The following is a 24,911-nucleotide window of genomic DNA, read 5'->3' as shown; positions in this document are numbered from 1 at the left end:
TTGCGTGTCCACTTCTTCTGCAATTCTCGTCCGTCCCTTCTGACTCCCGTTGTATGCTAGTACACTTAGGATCACGTAGCTGCAATGTAACTTTCGCTGAAGCCACGGCGCCACTTGCACTTTCTGAATTCCTCAGCTGAAATGAAGTGTTCTTATAGCGTCTTAGTGTACTATTGCGAATCCTCCAATGAAGCCGTGTACAGCTTGATGCAAAGTTCCCCATCTTAAGGTTGATTTTCGTACAGCATCCTAGAAGCTGCTAACCACGGAATGGGGTGGTCAGGCAGGTCAGTGCATCCATTCGAGTGAATCACGAAGGTACAATATTTTCGTTTCCTGTATCTGGAGAAACGGCATCATCCTATCACGTTCACACAGCTCGGTGTAGGCGGATTGTGCAGCGAGGAGCTGACGCTCGAGCGACACGTGCGCCTTCCTCGACGTGGACGCCTGCGAGGCTGTTGGCGCTTTGACGACGTCAGCAGGGGTCTGGGTGCGCAGAAATGGGTGGAGATTGGTCTGAGCGATGAGCTTACTGGGACTAACCAGGGAGAGGTTCATCGCGTTCGAACTTGGCGGTGAGGGAATCGCGTTCGCCACCGTGTGTGCAGGACAAACTGCACACAACACGTGAATCGTTGCCGGGTGTTGAGCGGCATGGTGAATATTTGTCGTCGTTCGTAATGCATGAGAGGTACGGCAGCCTGAATGAAAGTGCACGGAGTGAGTCGCAGATATGGTTTTACTGGCGTAAAGTAAGTACCGAGGTGCACGTGAGACTGTTGGGTCACGGAGTCACGGACGCGCCCACGTGACACGTGACCTTGCCACGTAGAGTCAGTGTCACATCCAATCCGGTCAATCGCAGGACCGTCAACGCAGCAGGGAAGTCTTGTTGGAGTAGGCCAGAGACATATGTCTGATAGCGTACTGTTCCTGCACAAGTCTATACCTGCATCAGTAAGCTTTGCCACCAGTGGGTCTGGTATTGCACACGAATTACCCGTGACAAATACTATACCCTCACACCACACTCATGATAAGTGAGTACCCACCACTCTGAACTCACCTGTATAATGCTCGTTTAAGAGACACAATCTACGGCAGAAGATCAAGGAGATAACATACTCATCCAGACCCGCCGTGCTATTCCCACATGACATTAACCTGTTCTCGGACAAGCACCCATTGCGCGTCTCCGCTTCGAACCTAGACGACCATGCACACCCAAGCTGAGGACATAGCCGAACCGGGCCAAAGCCACCACGAACCCTAACGGCGCCGGAAGGCTGCAGCGCGAGATCTGCCAAGTGGACGATGCGCAATTCTGTGCGCACTCCGCAAGGGCGTTCGCGGGGGAGGAATTGCGCATTGCGTGATATTCGTGTGCATCGTGGCAGGTTGAGATGAAGGCGGTGCTCGCTCACGAGGAGGCCCAGGTGTCCGGATGACGCAGGATACGGCTCCGCGTGATTTATAGCGGGCAGAGGCGCAGGAGTCGAAATTTTAGCGTGGGCTAAATGAGGAGGCAGGAGCAGAGACTTTAAACGGAATGCGCAGGAAGTCTTGAGAGTCAGTGTCACGTCACAGTGTGCTCGCACGTGGATTCGCCAATTGTTCACTTTCGCCACACTCACTCCTACTCCTACTCCTCCTACAAGATTACATTTTCCTGCTTTATCGTGGCATCGATAGGCATACGGTAGGCTGATTACGGTGAAATTTATCCGAGGACAAATCTAGCTGGTCCTTTATTGATTGAGATTCACAGCGCCGTGGCCCCATTGCCCTTGCGTCTGCGTCTCTCTCTGACGAGGTACGCATTTCGGAATCATGCCTCTGTTCACTGTTCCCTTACTCGACTCGTGTGTCTCGAAGGACTCACAAGCACACCGTTGAAATTCGCGCAGGAAAATCCGCACAGCATAGGTGGCAACTACGCGTCTGAACACCGACAAAAGCTACACCAATCGATGTACGGCAAGTTCATCTTGACGTCTGTTGACGACTTTATACGCAACTTTGTCGCCGAGCCGAGCAATGCCATACCTCGACCTGATCCTGCCCTCTGGTTGGCCGCATTCACGGGCATGCCCCGCAACAACACTAAGGAGAACGCATTTTATGCTCCCCTCGTATGTCGCAATTTCCCTAATGTATCCCCTGTTTGACTAACATCAAATGCCAGGCCAATTGTGTGAATGGCAGAAACTTATGTCCGGGCTACACGCTCAAGCTCGTTTATGATAGGCCTGACCTTGACGACCCAAGCAAGCAGAAAGTGGATGCGGCATTGTTCAGCGACTCGGATGTCCTAGACGATGGGAGGCCCCAATGGCCGGTACAGGAAATGTGGTAAAGAAAGACTGCAATCTCGACGACCCCTTCGTGGATCCGGACTTCGACAATCTTCCCTTGCGACAGGCCGTTGAGGGGGCATCTGGCAGACGACCTGCAAATAGAGGACAGATCACCTCTTATGCTGCAATGCTATTCTCACGCCAGCAGCGCTGCACCGCTTTTACAGTCATCATCCTTGGCGACCATGCTCGTATAGTTCGCTGGGACAGGGCTGGTGCTATCGTCACCAGGAAGTTTTGCTACACCGAAACCACACATCTTGGCGAATTTCTTTGGCGATTCTCTCATATGTCTAGCGAACAGAGGGGTCACGACCCAACCGCGCACCGAGTAGCACATAACTCGGCTGACTATGAGCTTATGAAACGAGTGGCCTTCAGGGACGTGCCGCCGAGCAGAGAGTACATCCGCGAGGCATTCCGTGCCTCGTTCGAGCAGTCCGAGTGGCCATTGTGGAAGCTCCGCATTGTCCCCGAGCCGCATCAAGCATCTAGCGACACACGTTCTAAGACCAAAGGAGGTCCCGAGGCGAGTGCTCGGTTTTTCCTAGTTGGAAAGCCTCACTTCAATGCAGAAGGTGTCGTCGGACGATGTACCCGGGGATATATTGCAGTCGACTGTCAGGATGAAAGTTTTGTCTTCCTCAAAGATGTATGGCGAGTAGACCATCCTGACATGCCGAAGGAGGGTTACATCCTTGAGGACCTCAACCTCCATGGAGTCGAGCACATCCCGAAGGTTGTATGTCACGGAGATGTCGAATCGCAACAAACGCTCACTCAACTATGCTGGTTGAGGACTATCGAGGACGAGACGAATCCCTTCAAGACTCATACGCATTATAGACTCGTCTTTGACCAGGTCTACCTTCCTTTGAGCCAATTCGGTGATGGTCGAGATCTAGTGAAGGTTATTGCAGACTGTATCGAAGGTGAGACGTCTGCCGTTATTTGTTGACTCGTGTTATGAATCATGTTTTTCTAGCTCACCGACAAGCTATGGAACTGGCAGGTCTGATACATAGGGACGTAAGCATAGGCAATATGCTGATGTTGCCCAAGCTCGTGAAGGACATGGATGACAAAGATGTTGTATGCTACGACGGAGTTTTGAGCGATTGGGAGCTCTGTAAACCCATATGCGATGAGACCAGTAAAGATGGGGAGAAAGTGAGACAGCCTGACCGAACCGTGAGTGTCACCTTGCCAATGTTGTTCGTCCGCTGAGAGTTCCCTTGTAGGGCACTTGGCAGTTCATGTCGGCGATGTTGTTGGACAATCCGTACAAGCCCATCGAGATCCCGGATGAGCTTGAGGCCTTTTTCAATGTCTTTCTATATGTCGCTGTACGCTACACGCCCACCAATTGGCTCTCCGTCGCATCATTCATGGGAGAATACTTCGATGGCATCGACACTCTTTCAGAGACACAAGAATACAAGTGCGGCCGCATGAAACGCGCAGCAATGGCGAACGGATCCATCAAACGCTCGGACAAGCTTCTTCTGTTCGTAAACCCAGAATCATCTGGAGTTCATCCATTCAATGTGATCATGGGGCAAATCCTCTTCTGGTTGAAAGCTCGCTACACTCTGGCTTCCTCCAGTATGCGACAGCTCGGATCAGACACAGTACCGCTGAATACCGGGAATCACAACTCGGATGATCAGAGTATTAGCGCTGCAATACTGGGCGACGACCCCGGCCATGGAAATATGTCGAAAGTTGTAAACTTGGATTGCAGAGATGGAGGGGTGGATGTCTTTGCCCAGGTGGCAGCGGCTTTGGCTGCAAGAGCGGCAGCAGAGATTGAGCAGGCCACACCAATCGCGCGAAATCTTGAAACTCATCATGCGATGCATGAACTGTTGATGAAGTTGTACAACGCGAAGGGGATCAAATGGCCAAAAAGGGTGGCTGATCGTGTCCCGACTGACTGCAACTACGAGAGACGCAGACGAGGGGACGTCCACGCTGGTAAAGTCATTCCGACATCGCAGCTGAAGCGCCGTGCGTTGCCTGATCAGCAGGACTCTATGTCCAGCAAGCGTCCCAGAACAGAGACTTTCCCCCACCCTCGCCATCGCCCATGCGCTGGCTCACAAAAGGCAGCTCATCCATGCCAATGACCAGGTTGAACGGCCGACCAATGTGGCCGCTTGCTCAATTGCTTTATTGTCCCTATTCCGTCCTGCAGCACCGGTATACTTCTATTTGCTACTGTCGTTTCTTTTTCGGTTATCCCTGCTTTCGTTACTCTCGCTGACAATGTTGTATATATGAATCATTTTACGTGCGCGCATCTGGATTAGATGTTATTCTTGCCGTACTCAAGCTAGAATACATTTGATACTCATCGACTGTCCTGTTTCAGAAATCAGCGTTGCGATGAATTTTATTCGACCATCAAATCCCTGTGTCCCGGAGTGAATTGTCAAAGACAACGATAAGGCTCCTCGAGGCTGATGGTTTCTTCCTTCGCGAGCTGGACAGATATCACGGCGGCTGATAAAACAGCGAAATAACCATCTAAATGCATTTACCAATGACACCATTGAAACCTCTATAGTTGTTGTGCCGGCGATGGGCACGATGACGCCTGAAATTCAGCACGAGCTTCTTTAGCACCCGGACAACGATAATATCTGACAGATTTGGCCTACTTTCCAAGGAAATGCTCCAAGCGATCGCAACTTGGGCTCGTACTGGTGCTCTTCTGCACGGTTTCCTCCATGCTGCATGTGCACATGAGGTCAGCAATGACAGAATGCCAACGAGGCGATTGCGCCGTTGGATAATCCGGGGCTATCCGCGTAGAGTGTAACGAACCTACATCGATGAACAAGTGAGCTGGAATGACGGCCTAATCGGCCTCCCTTCGCCTCACCTGTGCAGATGGAGATCGTGCGAGGACACTGCTAGCAAGTGGAGACCACGGCATCGCGCCGATGCCGAAATCTGCAGGATATACCGTAAGTTATGCTGATACGGATACACAACAAGAGTACCTTGAGCGTGCCGAACATCCCGCACTCTTCTTTGACGTAGACCTCGTTGTGATGATTCTGCATCGACGTGAATGGACTCAACCTGTCCTTCAAGTCGATGGCGGAGTCTGATAATGCAATGAGACCGAGCACTCTCGGCAGTCTGCGAAGGAAATCTCAGTCTGCGTCGCATGGACATATCGTGCTTAGTGGGTACACAGGAAATGCAATTCACCCAACGATCTTTCGGACGCGGCAACTTCCGCGATCCAATCTCATCACGTGCACACTTCACGTCGCGTCGCGCGTCGACTGGCGTCTGTCATTCGCGCTCCATTCTTTCTAGCACTCTATTCAGTGGCTGACACTCCATCTTCTTCTATAATTTCTGGTCTTCCTCTCTGTTTATGTTATGGCTTCCCTCAGCCCAGATCTCGGTGGCTCTCACTCCAGAACTTGTGTGGCCTGCAAGCGGCTGCGGCCACTTCATGCATTTTCGCTCGCAAAGAAGGGTGTCAACAAGGGAAATTTGTCAGCAACATGCACAGAATGCTCGGAGCGAAAGTCAAGAACACAGAAGACCAAATACAAGGAACAGAATGAAGAGAAAAAGGGAAGTATGCTGAGTACTGTGGCCTTCACGGACTTTTTGGCCGTTCTAGAATCGGGAAATGGGTGCATCAATATTGAGGCCGAAGTGGACACCAGGAGCTTAGGTGAGGATGTAAAAGATGGCAAGACAATTGCCAATACAGTTGCAAAGTTGGTGTGGGAGGTGACAGGCTATCGGTGGCCGTGAGTTCCAGTGACCACCGAAATATTGCATGGCTGATCTATTCACAGGTATCACAGTAAATGGAATGTTGCAGCTGGGTGCATCAAATTCCGATACTACTGTGCACAAAGTGAAACCCGCCAGAAGCAATCGAAGAAGTCGGCACCTACGCCAGATAAACAGCGCGACAAGGAGAGCATGATGTCATTCAATTGCAGGAGCTGGCTGTCCATTACTACAACAGAAGGTTCATCTGTTGTGTCCGTACAGCTTGTGCATGATGATGATCACATACCATATTGTTCGATTGATATCCCCAATGACGTTGAGGCTTTTGTTGCCAAGAATGCCTCAATGACACCCACACAGGTATGCATTCTCCATACATTTGAATGCTATCTAATCACATTGCACCCACATAGCTATGGAAAGAAATAATCGACAAATACCCAGATGCACAGTTTACTAAGAAGGCCATCTACCAGATGTGGTCAGAAGCAGACAGCAAAAACTGGAAACGTGACGGGAATGAGCTTAAGTCAGCAAAAATCCTACTCGAAGAAGGCTGTAAAAATTCTTCGGGACTGTATACAGTTCAACCTGTTCCGATTGCATCACCGCCCGGGCTTACGACAATTGCATTCAGTCTGCCAAATATCTTGCGGCAGTGGGGTGGTCGTATCAGAGAATTGGCCATGGATTCTACATGTGAGTTTTGGATTGTTCTGAATGAACGAGACATACTCACGCCTGGACAGGGAATACTAATGGTTCACGATTTGAATTGTTCGCTATATTAGGAGAGGCCTACAGATCCGGTCTGCCACTCGGGTATCTGCTTGTACAATCTAGCGCTGACGCGGAGCAAGGAGCAAAGCAGGACGTACTGGAACAATTTCTTCATCAGCTGCGATCACAATGGAACCTCCGTATCATTATTACCCTGTCTGACAAAGACTGGAGTGAGATCAATGCCCTCCGCAGAATATTTCCAGATGCAAAGCATCAGCTTTGCTTCTGGCATGCACTGCGGGCCATCAAGACACGGCTCTCAATCCTCCGACGGATGCCGGCACACTACGACATTGAAGAGGCTCACCAGGAATTCACTTTCATTGATGTGGACTTTCTTCCTGTGTCCCAACGCCAACCGTCGAGCACCCAATACCAGCCAAGGAAGACTGCACTCCCCCAGCTCCAGTTCCGCATCAACGGTGTACTTCAGCCGCTGGTTCCTCAGGAGCATCGGTTGATGTTGCGATTACCAAGACGACCAACCATCAGGAGCGAAGATGTAGTGCACGTAGAGATTGCATCTGGATCAGGCACGAGTTCTGAAGAAGAAGACAATTCGGAAAGTGACGCTGCTGCAGAACAGAGTCTGCAGCAGCATCACCACTCGAATGTGATGGAAGACATTGGTGAAGATATTGGTGATGGTGCAGACAGTGGGGATATAAGAGACGATGTCAATGGTAAGTCTGATGAAGATGAGACTGACGCAGAGGATGCACCAGATTGGGTCTTCGACATGGGTGAGAAAAAATCTGCCGACCCGACGTACGTGTTTTGTCCTGCGCCACACCGCAAGGCTCTCCTGCATCTATTCACCAAACACTTCTGTCAGCACCCCTTGTTCATCGAACGTGATGGCAAATCACACACCTCTGAACAAATTCGCCGTGATGCTGTCTACGAGATGTATCTCTTCTGTCAGATTCGTGGTCTCACTGAGGTCTGGGCGTACATGTGGACTTCCTGGTATTCTCACCGGCGGTGGCATCTGTGGGCCCGATCGACGACGCCATGGATTTCTCGGGCTCGCACGACCATGAACACCGAAAACCACTTCAAGCAAGTCAAGCATGACTTTCTTCCACACCTACTTAGACCTCGACTGGATCAGCTAATCTGGATCTTGAGCACAAAGGTTGTCCCTGCATACATGAAGCGAGCTCAAGAACTCGAGGACACTTACCGCATCGGTCGCTCGAAAAAACTCACCTCCTATCAGATCAGATTCAAAAAAGCATGGCGGACTCTCGAAAAGAAACCTATCAGCAACTCAGGCATTGATTACCATGTGAACGTGGCAACATGGACATGTGGTTGTGGGAATCAAAAATACAATGCATACCACCTGTGCAAGCACCTGGTACAAGCCGTCGTGAAACCACCCCCTCGCTTCTTTCGTCAAGTGGTCCGTCGCAGGACCATCCCTATCTACTGTCATCCTGACCTGCGCCCGAAGATGCTTGAGGGACAAGACGTCACCCCAGAACCTGCGGAGGCCAGCGACGGCTCGATCACTGATGGCGATGATCACCTTTGGCTGGGCAACAAGGAGAAGCTGAAAGGAGGTAGCTGGCGCGAGATGACTCAGAGAAGCGTCGCCGAAAGCATCTTGGGCAAACGCTCACGAGAAGAAGCCATGTCCGAAGGGGATGCCAGGGATGCCGCAGAACAAAAACATGAGTCAATCGAGACTTCTGATCTTCAAAGTGGCGCGGAGGATGCGGAAGACGAGCACAGTGAGATTGACAGTGACGAGGTGCGTGCTAAGACAGAAGTAGAACTGATATCATAGTTGCCGGTATTGATGCTGCGCAGGTACAGGGCATCTTGGAGCGGGGACACCATACCCAGGAAGTACTCGCCGAATTAAGCAAGATTGTTGCGTCGCAGGTCGACTACAAGAATATCTTCTGGCTGCGACGCTTTGTCGGCGACAATTTTGCGCAGCATGCGGAGAGGTTGCTTGGCGACATTCGCCATGTCGAGAGTACCGGCAGACGACGAGACGTGACATGGCCGCGCAATCGAAGTGAAGCAAGGCGCTCCCGGAATACCATGGGGTACCAATCTCGCTGCGCGAGTTCTGATGCAGCGCCTTCGGAAGGCTGATCTGTATGGTTTTTTCTCTCTGAGATACTTGGTTTTGGTTACTTATTTCTCGTCTTATTTCTTTCTTATCAGAGACAACTTCTCTATGTACATTCTGTATTCTAACCCAATGTACTACTACCATACATTAATATTCACGTACTTTGCGCTGTGAGCCTTATGTTCGACGTTTACGTGAAGTGTGCACGTGATGAGATTGGATCGCGGAAGTTGCCGCGTCCGAAAGATCGTTGGGTGAATTGCATTTCCTTGGGTACACGGGCAGACTCACAAGTGGCCATAGCATGTTGCACGGCCAATGGCGACGTAACTTACATATCCCACTTGCACGACGTCGTCACGCGTGATCGAATTGGTGGTTTATGGTTCGGCTAGTCTGCGACAGTTTCACTCGTACCGCAGGGAGGGAGTCGATGGAGCCGAGCTAAGGATAATTGAAGCCTACCTTCACAGCTGAGAAAATCCTGCTAATGTCTGAATCGTGGAGAAATTGCAGCACGAGAGGATAGACTTACCTCTGTCTACGCTGGTCGACAAGGGCGACCAAGTTTGGCTGAAGTTTCAATGGCCTCGATCAAAGCCGTACATCGGCGAGACTGCACCAAATATCTAGTATTCCCTAAGCTGTAGATTGCTTCAAGGATACTAGTGCAGCGATATAACGCATCATGTTCATCACGGCGGTCTTCGCCGCCGCTCCGGAGAGACCGTTGCATTGTCTTGATGGCATGAATCTACTGTAAGGTGACAGGAAGTTAGCGTTATGTGGTTGAAAATCGAGAATACCAACGCAGGCGGCCTCAAAGCTCCGGATACCGTTGCTGTATTTGTCGCACATCGACTGTAAATCAGTTGTATTAGCCGAGGCAAACTTGCCTACGCATAAAACTCACGCAAGTTTGATGCGTTCCATTGCTGCATCAGGTTCAATACTCCGTGTGTCCAACGTGTACGGCTGTACGGCAGCGTTCCCAGTATGATCTTCGACATGTTTAGGTCGACGCTGTCGCAGGGGGTCGAGCTCCGTGTTCATCCGCGAGTTCGCACCCGGGCCCTCGAGTGTGGACGTGTACTCCGCCTGATGGTGCAGCCTGCACCGCCAGCTCGGCCTTCTGCGAGTTGATTGTATGGTCAAGTGAGACGCGATCGCCACGTGGAACATATCGTTCTTGCCAAGAGCGAATTTTCAGTCTACATCTGAGCACTGTGAGTTTTCGTGGTTCTCATCCGCTGTCCCATTGACTGATCCTTTGCCGAGAATGAATCCTGCACCCACCGGAAGTGATGCAAGCGGGACTTCAAACGCTTCACCGGGGTCAAACAACAATACCTCTGGTGATGCCATAACTGCATTCTGGAACCTGATTCAAGCTGCAGCGAATGTTCAGCCACACCTTGGGCCCGTCATGCCTCAGGTTCATACCCCCTATCCGGGGCACTTTCTGGCACAAGATCAGTATGGCTTCCCTAATGTGCCACTTCCATCATATTTTCGTCAAATCCCTCCTACAGGTCACCATCTCATGCTGCCAGGTTTCAATGGCATGCAAACATTTCCTCAGTACATGCCAGGTCTCCCTGCTCAATTCCAGAATCTACCAGCCTTCAATATGTCCAATCTTCCGATGGTTCCTTCACAAACCTCGACTGATGGGACTGCAAGGACTAATGTTACACCTATATCTCCTGACGATGAAGATCTTCTTGTGCAGAAGCTTCATGCAAGCATTGGAACTGGACAACTAGACAGTGATGTTGTAGAGACTCTGCATGGGGTATGTTATTCTCATGCTTCTTTTCTCTGGCCTTAAGACACTAGCACTACACTGCAGGTATGCAACCATACTGCCACTCAATGGAAAGATCATTACATGAATAACTACAAGCGAATCCATGATCAAATTTCTACCATATCTGATACAAGTCGATCCAATGACCCTCTGGCACCAGAACAAGCACCACTGACAGGGCAGAATGCAGATCCTGGCTCCCAACCTGCTGGCATTCCACTCAGCATGGAATCTCATTCTCAGTGCCTTAGAAATCCAGTGGCATTTGAATCTCACCCTCAACCAACTGGTAATTCATTGGCTTCAGAACTCCATTCTCAGCCTGCTGGCATTTTAGTGAGTACAGAATAAGAGGGCCTTTAACAAAACTCACATCTGTTGACCTCCTAACAGCCTGCGAGCCACACAGAGGCATCCACATCAATGCATCCTTTGGCACTCCCTCGACATGATCTTCGGTCTGCTCATCACAGAGTTCTTCTTCCTCGATTCTCCAATAGCAATTCCAAAAATTCCAGACATAATGCTACTCATGCTGCCTTGCACATTCCCACACCACCATCATGATCTCCAACTCCTCCAGCACCTCATCCACCTAAGCGAACAGGAAACCCTCGCTTTGCTAATGCATATACCGATGAGGATGATAGCTTCTACATCAGATCAATTCAATGGTACCTTTAGCAAGATCATACTTTGTCCAGGTCAGTTATAACAGGTAAAATTGCAAAGAAGGTAAGTTTGGAGTATTAGCCTTGTCCAAGTCATTGTGGCTGATCTTTGTGTTTCTACACAGGCACCTCACCATTCTCTTGACTCATGGAAATCATATTACAAGCGTCGTGCCAATCTTGTGGATACAATCTTTGCTAAGGCACAAGAATATGTCAACGTTATCCCTACTGCAGAACAGGGTTCAAAGCATGTTCCTGCTGGAAGTAGTCCACTTACCTCATCCAGCAATGAGGACAATGATGACTCGGACTCCAATCTGTCCAGTATTCCAGGTGATGAACCCAGAACTGAGGATGATGCTCGCAACATGGGTGAAACCGGTGGACCCTACACTGATGCTGATCTTCGTATTGTTGCCAAATTTATTGCATTAACTTCAGACTGGGATGAGAGGTTGCGGCATGAGAAATGGGAACCTTTTCAGGACAAGGTGGGGCATTTTAAAATATTATCACTGAAGTTTTGGTTGACTTTTGTCCTCCGTTGATAAATAGTACCCTGGGAGAGGATATAGGTCATGGGCCGAGTTTTATCGCCGACAAGCTCCAGGTGCTGTTATATCCGTTTCTTTTCAAAACCATCTGTAATTTCATCTGCTCTTTACATTACAGCTATTGACAGGCTCGTGCGGAAGTATAAGCGCAGGGATCAGAGGAATGCGGCCGCGAAGAATGCAACAAATCCTACCATAGTGGAACCCGCAGAGAACCAGATAACGATGAACCCTCTGAAGCGCAAGGCTGACTTGCAGCCCCATGGGATAGATCCTTCCGCTGTTAGCGCGAAACGTCGGCACACTGCTCCGAATCCTGGTGCTCGACAGAAACCATTGAACACATCTACCGGCTTGACCAGTCAGGTCGCATCTTCCAAGGGTAAGGAGCGTGCGGTGGAGGTGGAGGTGGATGTGATCGATCTCACCATTCTCGACGAGGATTTTAAAGAAGAAGATTTCTAGACAGATGCTTTCACCACTTTTTGTCCTTCAGCTGGATGAGTCCGACGCATTGTACGATAGATGTGTTACAACGGATTTCATCCGTTCGTCTCTGCGTATTATTGCTGTACTGCAAGTCCTACTATCATCTGATTTGACATTTTCTCCTGGAATTCCAGCTACTTCACGATTATATCAATCATGTCAGTGCTGGCTATTCCCCTTGCACCGCTGTAATACTCCGGAAATGCTGTTATTTGTTGTGTAAAACAGTTGCGCTCAAGTACTTCCGCGTATCAATAGGAAAATAGCTCATAATGGTACCCTAGACATGGCAAGTTCGCTAGTGTATATTGATAATGAACAATATCAGGGGCAGTAACACACAGGCCCGTCAATGAGAAATACAACGATAAGGCTCCTCGAGATTCATGATTTCTTCCTTCTCGAGCTGGACGGATATCACGGCAGCTGATAGAACAGCTCACCAGCAGCAGCACCGAAATAACCTTCTAAATGCATTTACCAATGACACCGTTGAGACCTCTGTGGGTGTTGTGCCGACGATGGGCACGATGACGCCTGAAATTTAGCACGAGATTGTTTAGACGAGGATAAGGCCCGATGGATTTGGCCTACATTCCAAGGAAATGCTCGAAGCAATCGCAACTTGGGCTCGTATTGATGCTCTCCTGCACAATTTCCTCCACGCCGTAAGTGCACATGAGATCAGCAATGACAGAATGCCAACGAGAGGCGGTTGTGTCTTCGGACGATCCAGCGCTATCCGTGTAGAGTGTAATGAACGTACACGGACGAACAACTGAGCTGGGATGAAAGCCCAATCGGCCTCCCTTCGTCTCACCTGTGCAGATAGAGATCGTGCGAGGACACCGCTAGCAAGTGGAAACCACGGGATCGCGCCAACGCCGAAATCTGCAGGATACACTGTAAGAAATGGTGGCGATATGGACATACGACAAGAGCGCCTTGAGTGTCGACCCACTCTCTTGATTGCCGTGGACCAGGTTGTGGTGGTTCTGCATCGAATGAATGGAGTCAACTTGTCCTTGATGCAGAGTCTGATAAAACAATGAGACCGAGCACCCCGGGAGTCTGCGAAGGAAATTTCACTCTACATGGCATGGACATATCGTGCTTAGTGAGTATGGTCTGTGACATGACACGGGGTAGGCTCACAAGTGCCCATTGCACGTTGCACGGCCCACAGCGACGTAATCTAGGTACCCCGCTTGCACGACATCGTGCAAGGTGTGGATCTGATTGGACATCATTCAGCCATGAATACGCAAAATAAAAACTCACAGTCTCCCCGATAGGTGACGCATGACCAAATCGGCGGCCTGTGGTATGAATCATCATGACTAGTCGGCGATGGTCTCATTCACCCCGGGCCTGTAGGGAGTTGATGTAATCAAGCTGAAGAAGGATAATTAAAGCCCGCTTACACAGCAGAGAAAATCCTGTGAATGTCTGAGTCATGGAGAAATTGCAGCACCAGAGGATAGACTTATCTCAGTCTATGCTGGTTGACTAGGGCGACCAAGTTTGGCTGAACTTCAGATACCCCGAGATCAAAGCCGTACATCGGCGAGACCCCACCGAATACCTAGTATTCTCCAAACTATGACTTGCTTCAAAGATACTGGTGCAGCGATATCATAACGCTTCTTGCTCATCACGGCGGTCTTCACCGCCTCTCCGGAGAGACAGTTGTATTGTCTTGATGGCACGGATCGACTGTAAGGTGACAGGAAGTTAGTGGTTGAAAATCGAGAATACCAATGCAGGCGGCCTCAAAGCTCCGGATACCGTTGCTGTATTTGTCGCACATCGACTGTAAATCAGTCGCATTAGCTGAGGCAAACTTGCCCCACGCTATTTTGATGGGCTCTATTGCTGCATCGGGTCAAATACTCAGTCTGTCCAACCTTTACGGCCGTACTGCAGCGTTCCCACATGTTTAAGTCCGAGTTACCCAATCGAACTAAGAGAGACTAGGGTCAATGCAATTGGCGCAGAACTCATGGTGTTACTCACCGTAAGGCATTTCTCCTTCTGAGGGGAGGCAATAATAGCAGTGGTACTGCAACGTCAGCCTATGTGATCAGCAATGAGCCCGCTAACCACCCACCAGGTTCAACGCTCGTTCGGCTTGCGGTCTGTCTTGCTAACAGTTTGTTGTTCTTCAAAGCTTCATATCGGACTGGACGATTAGGAGTATCATGAGTTCTTAGCAAAGAGGACGAGCGGGACAATAGCGGACAATTCACACGTGCGCGATACGTGCTCAAACGCCCGTGTTAGTTCAGTTGAACCTCCAGCATCGCCTGCACCAGCTTATAGCTTTCGTCTGCAACATGTCAGAAAACCCGCCTGTCGTTCTCGAGCCGAACTCCCTCTATCTCTCCACAGAAATCCTCATGTCAGACGGCTTTCACTACGCTCTATTCGTCACCGACGCCAATGGTGCATCCACACGCCACGACTGGGCGGAGGATCTCTCGCGCGAGACACCTGAACGCTACTTCCATCGCTCAATAGACTCGGTAGCCACATACACGCCGGAGGGCAGACTCATATTTGCCTACTTCAAGGTCAGAGGATACGTCCCACCCCCGCCCGACTTTGACTGGGTGGCGGAGTTCAGCGGGATCTTCCCGAATGGCAGCTACCCGTCGTGGATCGAGAATCGCAAGCATAAGATGTCATGCCGTACATGGGTGTTACGCGCGTTGGCGTTGCTGCGCGACCGTGGCGCACTTACGCGGTCAGACAAGGTAACGGATATAGAGGCTGCAATTGAGGAGCAGAGCCAAGCGCTGGAGAAAGGACTGGGAAATGCTGCAGAGGGCGAAGAGTACTATGCTCGCGTACTAGAACTGTAGCGGAAGGAGAGGAAGCACATTTCTCTTCGTTAACCCAAGCGCGATAGTATGTTTTCCCTTATTACTTTCATGTTACACTGTATCGTTCGTCATTGTTCATTGCTATGTTCATATCTGTCGTCGATTGCTTCCAGTTGTCATTGCATTTCATACGTAGCTGACGATGTTTTACAGTGCCTGCGTTTCGTGTCGTCCTTCGGTTCTCCGTCGCTGCCGTAATATAGAACGAACACCATCAATACATTTAATGACTTCTGCCATAAGACGAAAGATGCCGTTCATCTTAACGGCTCAGGGGTCTTGCCAGCGCTCTCTGTATGCGGAAAAAGTCTCGCAATTTGCATCGTCCTTGTCCTGATATTTACCCACCATTCTGAATGTGGTTCCACTGACTCGTCAAGCTTGAACGTAGCGCAGAGTGAAGGGAGACTGTATCTAAAGGCTCCGCACTGGGCCTAACCGGATAAAGACCCAGTGAGTCACAGAAAACGACTACTGATTATCCATCGGCACTCGTCTTGACCGCGTAGAGACCGTGCACGAATGAGGGAGAAGCTGCGGCTTTCCGGTGGGCCGGCGAGTTTGTGGTATGATTCTCCTTAGTTTTGTTGCCGTGCAAGACTTGAACACATCATAGAACCGAAAAAACCCTGGGACTTGCGGTTGCTCTAGCAGTCTACCCCAACCACAAGGTATACCAAATGTAGAATCTCCGCATCTCCGATCCACGCCACATCTCGATCCGTGAGCGCTTGAGCACCTGTTCACGCTCTCCACGTCCTGAGCAAGAAAGCTGCACGATCACGGTCAAGCTTCGAGCTCCTAGTCCAATGAAGACTTAGAAAGATTCTTAGGGTACATTCCCATTATTTTCCGTTCCCTTTCCGTGCTGAGCGCCTCCGCAATTTTCACTCAGCGAGTCATCGCACTGGCGGTGTGGAGGTCGAGCGGAAGGTAACCGCGTTGGGACACGCCTTTGCCTTCCATCAGACTCTAGCTTATGGTGTACGTGGTCTGGATTGATAGACAAACAGATCAAGGTATTATCTATTGTCTCTTACGGCTGATCTTCAGTCCTAGCTTTGCGCAGAAGACGTTCCCGCCTTGAGAGCGCCGCGAAGCAGGCAATTTGTTATAAAATTCAAGGACAACCTGTAAGGAGTAATGTCGCAAAGAAGGGGCAGGATATCCGAAGACTCCGTATCTATCAAAAAATAGGTTCGGCTTGATCGTGTCTATGAGGTGACGGTAGACGCAGAAGGTGAGTCCCTGTGGGTCATTTCATTACGATGTCCAGCATATGTAATGTCTCATCCTTTAAACAACTTTCGGCAGTCTGCTGAGGATCCCATGCTAGAACGACGCCCAAAATCAAGGATGGTATCATCTGGTTCTACGTGTCTTCGTGGGCACTGATATCAGCAGGCGCCTGATATTACGAAGACTGAATTCTTTGGGGCTCTTCCATGGTGTCGACCTTCCTCCCTTGAAGGCGTGGCGATTTTTTATTGCACGCCACGTACTCGCCGAAAGGTCGACGATCCGTTTTGGCCTGAATGACTCGGTTTACTCCACTTCACCTTCCAGAATCTCGTGCCGTTATGATTTGATAAAGCCAGTAGGGCAGCAGTACCATATCCCTCATACGCAGGAAGCAGGAACACCCTTTGTGCCTTCATATGGTGATATTACAATTTTCATCCTTACTGATGCCGTGAGATGAGTGACACGATCCCAGGCATGCTCGTATAAATACGCTAGGAGGGTAACAGGCAGGGAACCTATCATCACCAGTCGCCTATCTCCTGGTGAGTGATGTCTATCCGTTGCGTATGGTCGTTCGCTCAACCTTCCCGTGTGGTTGCGTCGTAGTGATTCCTGCTTAACCTCCCGTCTAGACATCCTCAACAAATGTAAGTATCACCCTTCTTCTTGAACAGCTGTTTGTTTCCAACTGATCTTCTTATGCTTCAAGTTCACCCTCTTCTACCATGGACACGGACACCGACGATGATAATCCCCCCGTTCATCTTTCCGCCAACTCTATATACATATCCTTACAGCTCATGCTGTCTCCTGGCTCTCATTGGGCATTGCTCATCGTGGATGCTCATGGATCCACAACCCGTCACCACTGGGCTGCAACGATTGGTGCAGATAGGGCGGTAGCGGAGCGATATAGTCACCAATGCATCGACCCGGTATCTACGTACACACGAGGACACAACTTGAATCTTTCTTTCTGCAAGATCGTGGGATACAGCGCCCCCGCTCCCGGTTTTGACTTCGTCGGGCTCTTTCAAACAATTTTCCCGGAGAGTTCATCGAGCATTAGAGCTAACAGGAACGACGGCAGCAATTGCCGTATCTGGATCATCGAGGCATTGATGCTCCTGCAGCAGAATGGCCTTATCACTCGTGCAGATACTATGGAGGATGTTCGACGGGCTATCGCTACTTTGGAAGCGAAGGCAGAGAATGCGCTTGCCGAGCTTGGGGGCGACTTTGCGCCTATTATGTCCGAAATCTAGTTATAGCACGCATGTCATTTCAAAGCATGTACTTACTCTCTTGTTAGGTAGGTAGGTGGACCTCCAGCTGTACATGTGTCAGTAATAATAGGCCATCGTGACGAGCATGTAACACGATTGTGACAAGAGCGATCAGTCACAGTGCCATATCCTGCCATACCGCACCTTTGCACATTGCACAAGTTCTGTCAACGTCGGTCAACAGGCCTTTGTCTCGTCCATCAACTACTGTTTGGGGTATCAAAGATACATGACTTACGATGTCAAACTATGGAGGTGTCAATCTCATCCTGCTTAACGCGTAACTCCATCTGAGATGAATCTAATGCAGCTTCCTTCCGCATTTTCCGTTACATTGGGGGTGTATTCCGGAGTCTCCTCACCGAGGCAAAGTTCAGGATTTACCTGCTTATCACTATACCCCATAAAACTTTCTACAACATCAGAGTCTTTCGGTTTGGATTACCGCTCATCATGAAAATCACTCGTCGAACTTCAAGCACTGAGGCTCATGCGCTACGTTTCCTACACAGCACAGGCCTGAATCTACCCATTCCGCGCTTGGTAGATTCCTATGTCCGTGCGGAATGCACGTACACCATCATGTCGCGGCTGCCTGGCATTCCCCTTATCAAGATATATAAGAATATGGACAAGGAGCGGCAATCTGTGATATGTTCTGAGGTGGAGGCCGTTATGAAGATTCTGTGGGAGATCAAGCAGCCAGTGGACATTACTGGCCAGGTCATGATGAGTGCCTCCGGCGACGGTCTCCCCGATCCTATATTTTTCTTCGAGGAACACTCCGGCCCTTTCCCGTCTGCACTTGCCTGCTATGCCCACGTCTCCCGCCGCACGCCCGAGGAGTTCGATGGGGACGTAGACATCTCCGTGCAGAAGACTCTTGCCGCGGATCCCATTGTATGGGTGCACACGGATCTTCGCATGCAGAACATCTTCATTAAGGATGGCCATGTTAGCGGTGTCATCGACTGGGAGGACTCCGGCTGGTATCCGTTGACATGGCAGATCCACGCTATGCGTTGGTGGCACCGTGGATGTAATGGTTGGTGGCGCGGATATTGGTCAATCAATTACAGGTTCCCTGCAGTGTCGGAGCATGCATATGAATGTTCGTGCAAAGTTCTGACCTATTCGGTGGTCTAGCGCTTCCCCCGGGTGGATCGTCCATAGACGTATGGTGCATTGTCTTTGTGGCGTGGATGATGTACTGCTTATACCCCTTCACGATGACTTCACAAGGTCCATCTGCCGTGAGTAGTGAATATCTGTTACTATTCTGTCGCATCTCCACAATAATACTCTAGCATTGTCGCAATATACCTGGCTCTGGGAGTATCAAGCATAGCGCAACGTTGACTTAGGTGTCAGAATCCTGGTCTAGTGATCGTGCGTATGGGTAGAAGGTGTCCTGGCCTACTTCTACATAACCGGCCCATAATGTCACCCGTTGTTCTCGGAAACTTGGTGTACAACTTAGCACTACCATTGGGATGCCCAGTTACTACAGTGCCGACGGAGCAAACATACTTGAGTCTTTTCAAACAACCTGTGTGGACAGGCTGCATGCCATGTCATGATCTCTCATCCAAATTCTTTATGACCATTCACTTTATCCGGCTGGACTGCAGATAGCGTTCGTACATTCGGGTGACCGTAAACACGCCGTGTTACGTCCCGCAACGATACGCGCCTCCAAACCTAACTTAAACACATCGTCTAGGAACTTCACCCGCACAAAGTAAATGCTTCCCCCCGCTATAGTGCGCATACCCACTCATTTGTGCCCGTCAATAGCCATCGGCTGGTACGGCTCCTCGAGATACTTGATATCCTCTGGCGAGAGTTCCACGTTCACAGCACCTACAAGTTATCCCAATCAGCGTTTCCCCGAACCCGCACGCAATAAATATTTTACCGATGATATCCGTCAAGTTCTGCAAGCTTGTCGTGCCAATGATCGGGGCTGTGACGCCTACACGCGCGAGTCAGTCAGACTGAGAGCCTGTAGCCTGTAGCAAGACGACGACCCACGCACCGTCCTTTGCCATGCTCCACGCGAGAGCGATCTGCGCCATGCTGACCGTCTTCTTCTGCGCCAGTTCCTCGACTCTGCTGGATTTTCAGCCTCAAGCTACCTGCACACAGTGCGGGACGCACCGTTTCACGATCTCGGGCGTGCCTGCCCCGCGCGTGTACCGCCCGATCAGACTGCAAGTCCACCATCAGCGACACTCGCATTCTCTCCCACAGGAGGAAACAACAGCTCACTTCTCTGTCTCACCTCGCTTCGTCTGCTCCCCCAGCGGGCGGGTGAGGATGCCGCGCGCAAGCGGGGACCACGGGATCGCGCCCACGCCGAACATCTGTGACAAAAGACAGTCAGCCCGTGACGAACCTGCGGTGACTCAGAAAAAGGGAGAAAGGGAGGGGCGTACTTTGAGCGTTGGGAACATCTCGCGCTCCTCCTCGCGGTACACGAGACTGTGGTGGTTCTGCATCGAGACGAAGGGAGTGAGATGGTTGTTGATCGCGTAGTCTACCGTAAGGCGTGATGTCAGTGGGCCCACATGTGCGCAGGGTTGAGCAGAGGGGACGCACTCTGCATCGCCTGAACTGCGGGCGGGGTGGTCAGCACGGTCATAAGCCGTTAGACTGTTTTTGGAAGGGTACACACATTGGTAGGCGTAGCAGGAGCTCATCCCGATATAGCGCACGTATCCGGCCTGGACGACGTCGTGCAGGGCTTGCATCTGAAGGTGCACCAGAACCAGTAAGCTTCGTGCACGCTCAAATTCACTGAAATGCTTACGGTCTCCTCGATGGGCGTTTCGTAGTCGAAACGATGGCCTGGGCAAAGTTCATTTGTAAGCTCGTCACTTGGCCATGGAGCATGAGCATGGGAGATAAATCGGCGTACACTGAAGGAGATCGATGTAATCCAGCTGCAGACGCCTCAGGCTCGCCTTGACCGAGTCGAAGATGTGCTTGCGACTGAGGCCGTGCTGGTTGACGAGCCCCATTTCCTCAGGCGGCACGGCGGATTTAAAGAGGTTGGTGTCATGCGATGGAGCAACAGTGAAGTAGACCTGGAATGGTTCAAGTCAACAAGCAAGGGTGTCATATGTCAACGTACACACCTTTGTCATAACGACTATCTCAGCTCGAGGAAGGCCCAGTTTTTGGATAGCGTTCCCGAGAATGATCTCTGACAAGCCGTTGGAATAGACCTGATATAAACGCATAAGAAAGCCAGCGCATCCCAGAAAAGGATAAGTTACATTTGCAGTGTCGAAAGTCTGGATGCCGTTGTCGTATCTGTCGTGTCACAAAGTATGAGTGCAGCAGAGGTGCTAGCCGTGGGCCAGTAGGTACATACGCAAACTTGATGTGCTCAATGGCCTTCTCCTGGTCATCGATCACCCACTCCTGCCATCCAGAACTTCCGTACTGCATTGTGCCCAAGATGATCTTGGAGACTTTGAGACCGGAGTTGCCCAGCCTGACTGTCGTGTATTCCAAGATTGTGTGAGAATTTAGGCTAAACCTAGGGCCTAGTAACGCTCACCGTAAGGCATAGTTTTCTTCTGGAGAGGCATGATAATGTTCTGCGACGGTGGTGCGACCTAACTGCGGCACTGCCGGATAAGTGGGTGGAGGTAAAGGAAGAAGAGATACAGGCGAGAGGTTCTTATATGTGTGTTGGACGGTCCGACAGAACGCGGGATTCCGATGAATGTCTTCGTCATGCAGGACATGCCGGTGGCCGATAGCAGTGACGTGACTGACCGTGACTGACGCGATCGATACAGACGCGTTGGCACGTGCCGACGCGTGATGGAACCTTGCTGGAGATATAGGAAAGGAAATGCAATTCACCCAACGATCTTTCGGACGCGGCAACTTCCGCGATCCAATCTCATCACGTGCACACTTCACGTAAACGTCGAACATAAGGCTCACAGCGCAAAGTACGTGAATATTAATGTATGGTAGTAGTACATTGGGTTAGAATACAGAATGTACACAGAGAAGTTGTCTCTGATAAGAAAGAAATAAGACGAGAAATAAGTAACCAAAACCAAGTATCTCAGAGAGAAAAAACCATACAGATCAGCCTTCCGAAGGCGCTGCATCAGAACTCGCGCAGCGAGATTGGTACCCCATGGTATTCCGGGAGCGCCTTGCTTCACTTCGATTGCGCGGCCATGTCACGTCTCGTCGTCTGCCGGTACTCTCGACATGGCGAATGTCGCCAAGCAACCTCTCCGCATGCTGCGCAAAATTGTCGCCGACAAAGCGTCGCAGCCAGAAGATATTCTTGTAGTCGACCTGCGACGCAACAATCTTGCTTAATTCGGCGAGTACTTCCTGGGTATGGTGTCCCCGCTCCAAGATGCCCTGTACCTGCGCAGCATCAATACCGGCAACTATGATATCAGTTCTACTTCTGTCTTAGCACGCACCTCGTCACTGTCAATCTCACTGTGCTCGTCTTCCGCATCCTCCGCGCCACTTTGAAGATCAGAAGTCTCGATTGACTCATGTTTTTGTTCTGCGGCATCCCTGGCATCCCCTTCGGACATGGCTTCTTCTCGTGAGCGTTTGCCCAAGATGCTTTCGGCGACGCTTCTCTGAGTCATCTCGCGCCAGCTACCTCCTTTCAGCTTCTCCTTGTTGCCCAGCCAAAGGTGATCATCGCCATCAGTGATCGAGCCGTCGCTGGCCTCCGCAGGTTCTGGGGTGACGTCTTGTCCCTCAAGCATCTTCGGGCGCAGGTCAGGATGACAGTAGATAGGGATGGTCCTGCGACGGACCACTTGACGAAAGAAGCGAGGGGGTGGTTTCACGACGGCTTGTACCAGGTGCTTGCACAGGTGGTATGCATTGTATTTTTGATTCCCACAACCACATGTCCATGTTGCCACGTTCACATGGTAATCAATGCCTGAGTTGCTGATAGGTTTCTTTTCGAGAGTCCGCCATGCTTTTTTGAATCTGATCTGATAGGAGGTGAGTTTTTTCGAGCGACCGATGCGGTAAGTGTCCTCGAGTTCTTGAGCTCGCTTCATGTATGCAGGGACAACCTTTGTGCTCAAGATCCAGATTAGCTGATCCAGTCGAGGTCTAAGTAGGTGTGGAAGAAAGTCATGCTTGACTTGCTTGAAGTGGTTTTCGGTGTTCATGGTCGTGCGAGCCCGAGAAATCCATGGCGTCGTCGATCGGGCCCACAGATGCCACCGCCGGTGAGAATACCAGGAAGTCCACATGTACGCCCAGACCTCAGTGAGACCACGAATCTGACAGAAGAGATACATCTCGTAGACAGCATCACGGCGAATTTGTTCAGAGGTGTGTGATTTGCCATCACGTTCGATGAACAAGGGGTGCTGACAGAAGTGTTTGGTGAATAGATGCAGGAGAGCCTTGCGGTGTGGCGCAGGACAAAACACGTACGTCGGGTCGGCAGATTTTTTCTCACCCATGTCGAAGACCCAATCTGGTGCATCCTCTGCGTCAGTCTCATCTTCATCAGACTTACCATTGACATCGTCTCTTATATCCCCACTGTCTGCACCATCACCAATATCTTCACCAATGTCTTCCATCACATTCGAGTGGTGATGCTGCTGCAGACTCTGTTCTGCAGCAGCGTCACTTTCCGAATTGTCTTCTTCTTCAGAACTCGTGCCTGATCCAGATGCAATCTCTACGTGCACTACATCTTCGCTCCTGATGGTTGGTCGTCTTGGTAATCGCAACATCAACCGATGCTCCTGAGGAACCAGCGGCTGAAGTACACCGTTGATGCGGAACTGGAGCTGGGGGAGTGCAGTCTTCCTTGGCTGGTATTGGGTGCTCGACGGTTGGCGTTGGGACACAGGAAGAAAGTCCACATCAATGAAAGTGAATTCCTGGTGAGCCTCTTCAATGTCGTAGTGTGCCGGCATCCGTCGGAGGATTGAGAGCCGTGTCTTGATGGCCCGCAGTGCATGCCAGAAGCAAAGCTGATGCTTTGCATCTGGAAATATTCTGCGGAGGGCATTGATCTCACTCCAGTCTTTGTCAGACAGGGTAATAATGATACGGAGGTTCCATTGTGATCGCAGCTGATGAAGAAATTGTTCCAGTACGTCCTGCTTTGCTCCTTGCTCCGCGTCAGCGCTAGATTGTACAAGCAGATACCCGAGTGGCAGACCGGATCTGTAGGCCTCTCCTAATATAGCGAACAATTCAAATCGTGAACCATTAGTATTCCCTGTCCAGGCGTGAGTATGTCTCGTTCATTCAGAACAATCCAAAACTCACATGTAGAATCCATGGCCAATTCTCTGATACGACCACCCCACTGCCGCAAGATATTTGGCAGACTGAATGCAATTGTCGTAAGCCCGGGCGGTGATGCAATCGGAACAGGTTGAACTGTATACAGTCCCGAAGAATTTTTACAGCCTTCTTCGAGTAGGATTTTTGCTGACTTAAGCTCATTCCCGTCACGTTTCCAGTTTTTGCTGTCTGCTTCTGACCACATCTGGTAGATGGCCTTCTTAGTAAACTGTGCATCTGGGTATTTGTCGATTATTTCTTTCCATAGCTATGTGGGTGCAATGTGATTAGATAGCATTCAAATGTATGGAGAATGCATACCTGTGTGGGTGTCATTGAGGCATTCTTGGCAACAAAAGCCTCAACGTCATTGGGGATATCAATCGAACAATATGGTATGTGATCATCATCATGCACAAGCTGTACGGACACAACAGATGAACCTTCTGTTGTAGTAATGGACAGCCAGCTCCTGCAATTGAATGACATCATGCTCTCCTTGTCGCGCTGTTTATCTGGCGTAGGTGCCGACTTCTTCGATTGCTTCTGGTGGGTTTCACTTTGTGCACAGTAGTATCGGAATTTGATGCACCCAGCTGCAACATTCCATTTACTGTGATACCTGTGAATAGATC

The 24,911-nt window shown here is 50.3% G+C and overlaps 12 protein-coding genes across 12 annotated transcripts; 7 read left to right on the top strand and 5 right to left on the bottom strand.

Annotated features, from left to right (window-relative positions):
• Window positions 1–1,973: 1,973 nt before the first annotated feature.
• On the top strand, window positions 1,974–2,359 carry SCP_0413040 (hypothetical protein; the record flags this gene model as incomplete). Its single annotated transcript, XM_027758029.1, has 2 exons — window positions 1,974–2,135; window positions 2,189–2,359. 2 exons carry the CDS (start codon window positions 1,974–1,976, stop codon window positions 2,357–2,359), a joined length of 333 nt encoding a protein of 110 aa, XP_027613830.1.
• A 290-nt stretch (window positions 2,360–2,649) lies between these two features.
• On the top strand, window positions 2,650–4,489 carry SCP_0413030 (hypothetical protein; the record flags this gene model as incomplete). The annotated part of the gene is made up of 3 exons (XM_027758028.1): window positions 2,650–3,292; window positions 3,346–3,551; window positions 3,602–4,489. 3 exons carry the CDS (start codon window positions 2,650–2,652, stop codon window positions 4,487–4,489), a joined length of 1,737 nt encoding a protein of 578 aa, XP_027613829.1.
• A 201-nt stretch (window positions 4,490–4,690) lies between these two features.
• SCP_0413020 (hypothetical protein) lies at window positions 4,691–5,431 on the bottom strand (the record flags this gene model as incomplete). Its single annotated transcript, XM_027758027.1, has 5 exons — window positions 4,691–4,845; window positions 4,904–4,959; window positions 5,024–5,095; window positions 5,248–5,318; window positions 5,369–5,431. The coding sequence occupies 5 exons, from the start codon at window positions 5,429–5,431 to the stop codon at window positions 4,691–4,693; spliced, it is 417 nt and encodes a 138-aa protein (XP_027613828.1).
• Window positions 5,432–5,966: 535 nt separating this feature from the next.
• Window positions 5,967–8,709, top strand: SCP_0413010 (hypothetical protein; the record flags this gene model as incomplete). The annotated part of the gene is made up of 4 exons (XM_027758026.1): window positions 5,967–6,142; window positions 6,191–6,491; window positions 6,545–6,830; window positions 6,881–8,709. 4 exons carry the CDS (start codon window positions 5,967–5,969, stop codon window positions 8,707–8,709), a joined length of 2,592 nt encoding a protein of 863 aa, XP_027613827.1.
• A 936-nt stretch (window positions 8,710–9,645) lies between these two features.
• Window positions 9,646–10,188, bottom strand: SCP_0413000 (hypothetical protein; the record flags this gene model as incomplete). Its single annotated transcript, XM_027758025.1, has 3 exons — window positions 9,646–9,763; window positions 9,817–9,867; window positions 9,920–10,188. The coding sequence occupies 3 exons, from the start codon at window positions 10,186–10,188 to the stop codon at window positions 9,646–9,648; spliced, it is 438 nt and encodes a 145-aa protein (XP_027613826.1).
• Window positions 10,189–11,264: 1,076 nt separating this feature from the next.
• SCP_0412990 (hypothetical protein) lies at window positions 11,265–12,509 on the top strand (the record flags this gene model as incomplete). Its single annotated transcript, XM_027758024.1, has 5 exons — window positions 11,265–11,490; window positions 11,535–11,551; window positions 11,613–11,981; window positions 12,046–12,100; window positions 12,163–12,509. 5 exons carry the CDS (start codon window positions 11,265–11,267, stop codon window positions 12,507–12,509), a joined length of 1,014 nt encoding a protein of 337 aa, XP_027613825.1.
• A 1,038-nt stretch (window positions 12,510–13,547) lies between these two features.
• On the bottom strand, window positions 13,548–13,871 carry SCP_0412980 (hypothetical protein; the record flags this gene model as incomplete). The annotated part of the gene is made up of 3 exons (XM_027758023.1): window positions 13,548–13,623; window positions 13,689–13,768; window positions 13,815–13,871. 3 exons carry the CDS (start codon window positions 13,869–13,871, stop codon window positions 13,548–13,550), a joined length of 213 nt encoding a protein of 70 aa, XP_027613824.1.
• Window positions 13,872–14,869: 998 nt separating this feature from the next.
• SCP_0412970 (hypothetical protein) lies at window positions 14,870–15,397 on the top strand (the record flags this gene model as incomplete). Its single annotated transcript, XM_027758022.1, has 1 exon — window positions 14,870–15,397. The coding sequence occupies one exon, from the start codon at window positions 14,870–14,872 to the stop codon at window positions 15,395–15,397; it is 528 nt and encodes a 175-aa protein (XP_027613823.1).
• Window positions 15,398–17,388: 1,991 nt separating this feature from the next.
• On the top strand, window positions 17,389–17,928 carry SCP_0412960 (hypothetical protein; the record flags this gene model as incomplete). Its single annotated transcript, XM_027758021.1, has 1 exon — window positions 17,389–17,928. The coding sequence occupies one exon, from the start codon at window positions 17,389–17,391 to the stop codon at window positions 17,926–17,928; it is 540 nt and encodes a 179-aa protein (XP_027613822.1).
• A 603-nt stretch (window positions 17,929–18,531) lies between these two features.
• SCP_0412950 (hypothetical protein) lies at window positions 18,532–19,095 on the top strand (the record flags this gene model as incomplete). The annotated part of the gene is made up of 1 exon (XM_027758020.1): window positions 18,532–19,095. One exon carries the CDS (start codon window positions 18,532–18,534, stop codon window positions 19,093–19,095), a length of 564 nt encoding a protein of 187 aa, XP_027613821.1.
• A 631-nt stretch (window positions 19,096–19,726) lies between these two features.
• Window positions 19,727–21,548, bottom strand: SCP_0412940 (Putative aryl-alcohol dehydrogenase; the record flags this gene model as incomplete). Its single annotated transcript, XM_027758019.1, has 14 exons — window positions 19,727–19,812; window positions 19,868–19,924; window positions 19,988–20,061; window positions 20,110–20,160; window positions 20,221–20,315; window positions 20,388–20,488; window positions 20,551–20,565; window positions 20,627–20,702; window positions 20,762–20,799; window positions 20,870–21,038; window positions 21,090–21,179; window positions 21,231–21,267; window positions 21,329–21,455; window positions 21,518–21,548. 14 exons carry the CDS (start codon window positions 21,546–21,548, stop codon window positions 19,727–19,729), a joined length of 1,047 nt encoding a protein of 348 aa, XP_027613820.1.
• Window positions 21,549–22,062: 514 nt separating this feature from the next.
• Window positions 22,063–24,271, bottom strand: SCP_0412930 (hypothetical protein; the record flags this gene model as incomplete). The annotated part of the gene is made up of 3 exons (XM_027758018.1): window positions 22,063–22,356; window positions 22,416–24,208; window positions 24,259–24,271. 3 exons carry the CDS (start codon window positions 24,269–24,271, stop codon window positions 22,063–22,065), a joined length of 2,100 nt encoding a protein of 699 aa, XP_027613819.1.
• Window positions 24,272–24,911: the final 640 nt, after the last annotated feature.

Source organism: Sparassis crispa, assembly GCF_003851025.1.
Source record: "Sparassis crispa DNA, contig_000003F, whole genome shotgun sequence".
Lineage (NCBI taxonomy): Eukaryota > Fungi > Basidiomycota > Agaricomycetes > Polyporales > Sparassidaceae > Sparassis > Sparassis crispa.
The sequence above is the reverse complement of the archived record's forward strand: the minus strand, read 5'-3'. Positions and strand labels throughout refer to the sequence as shown.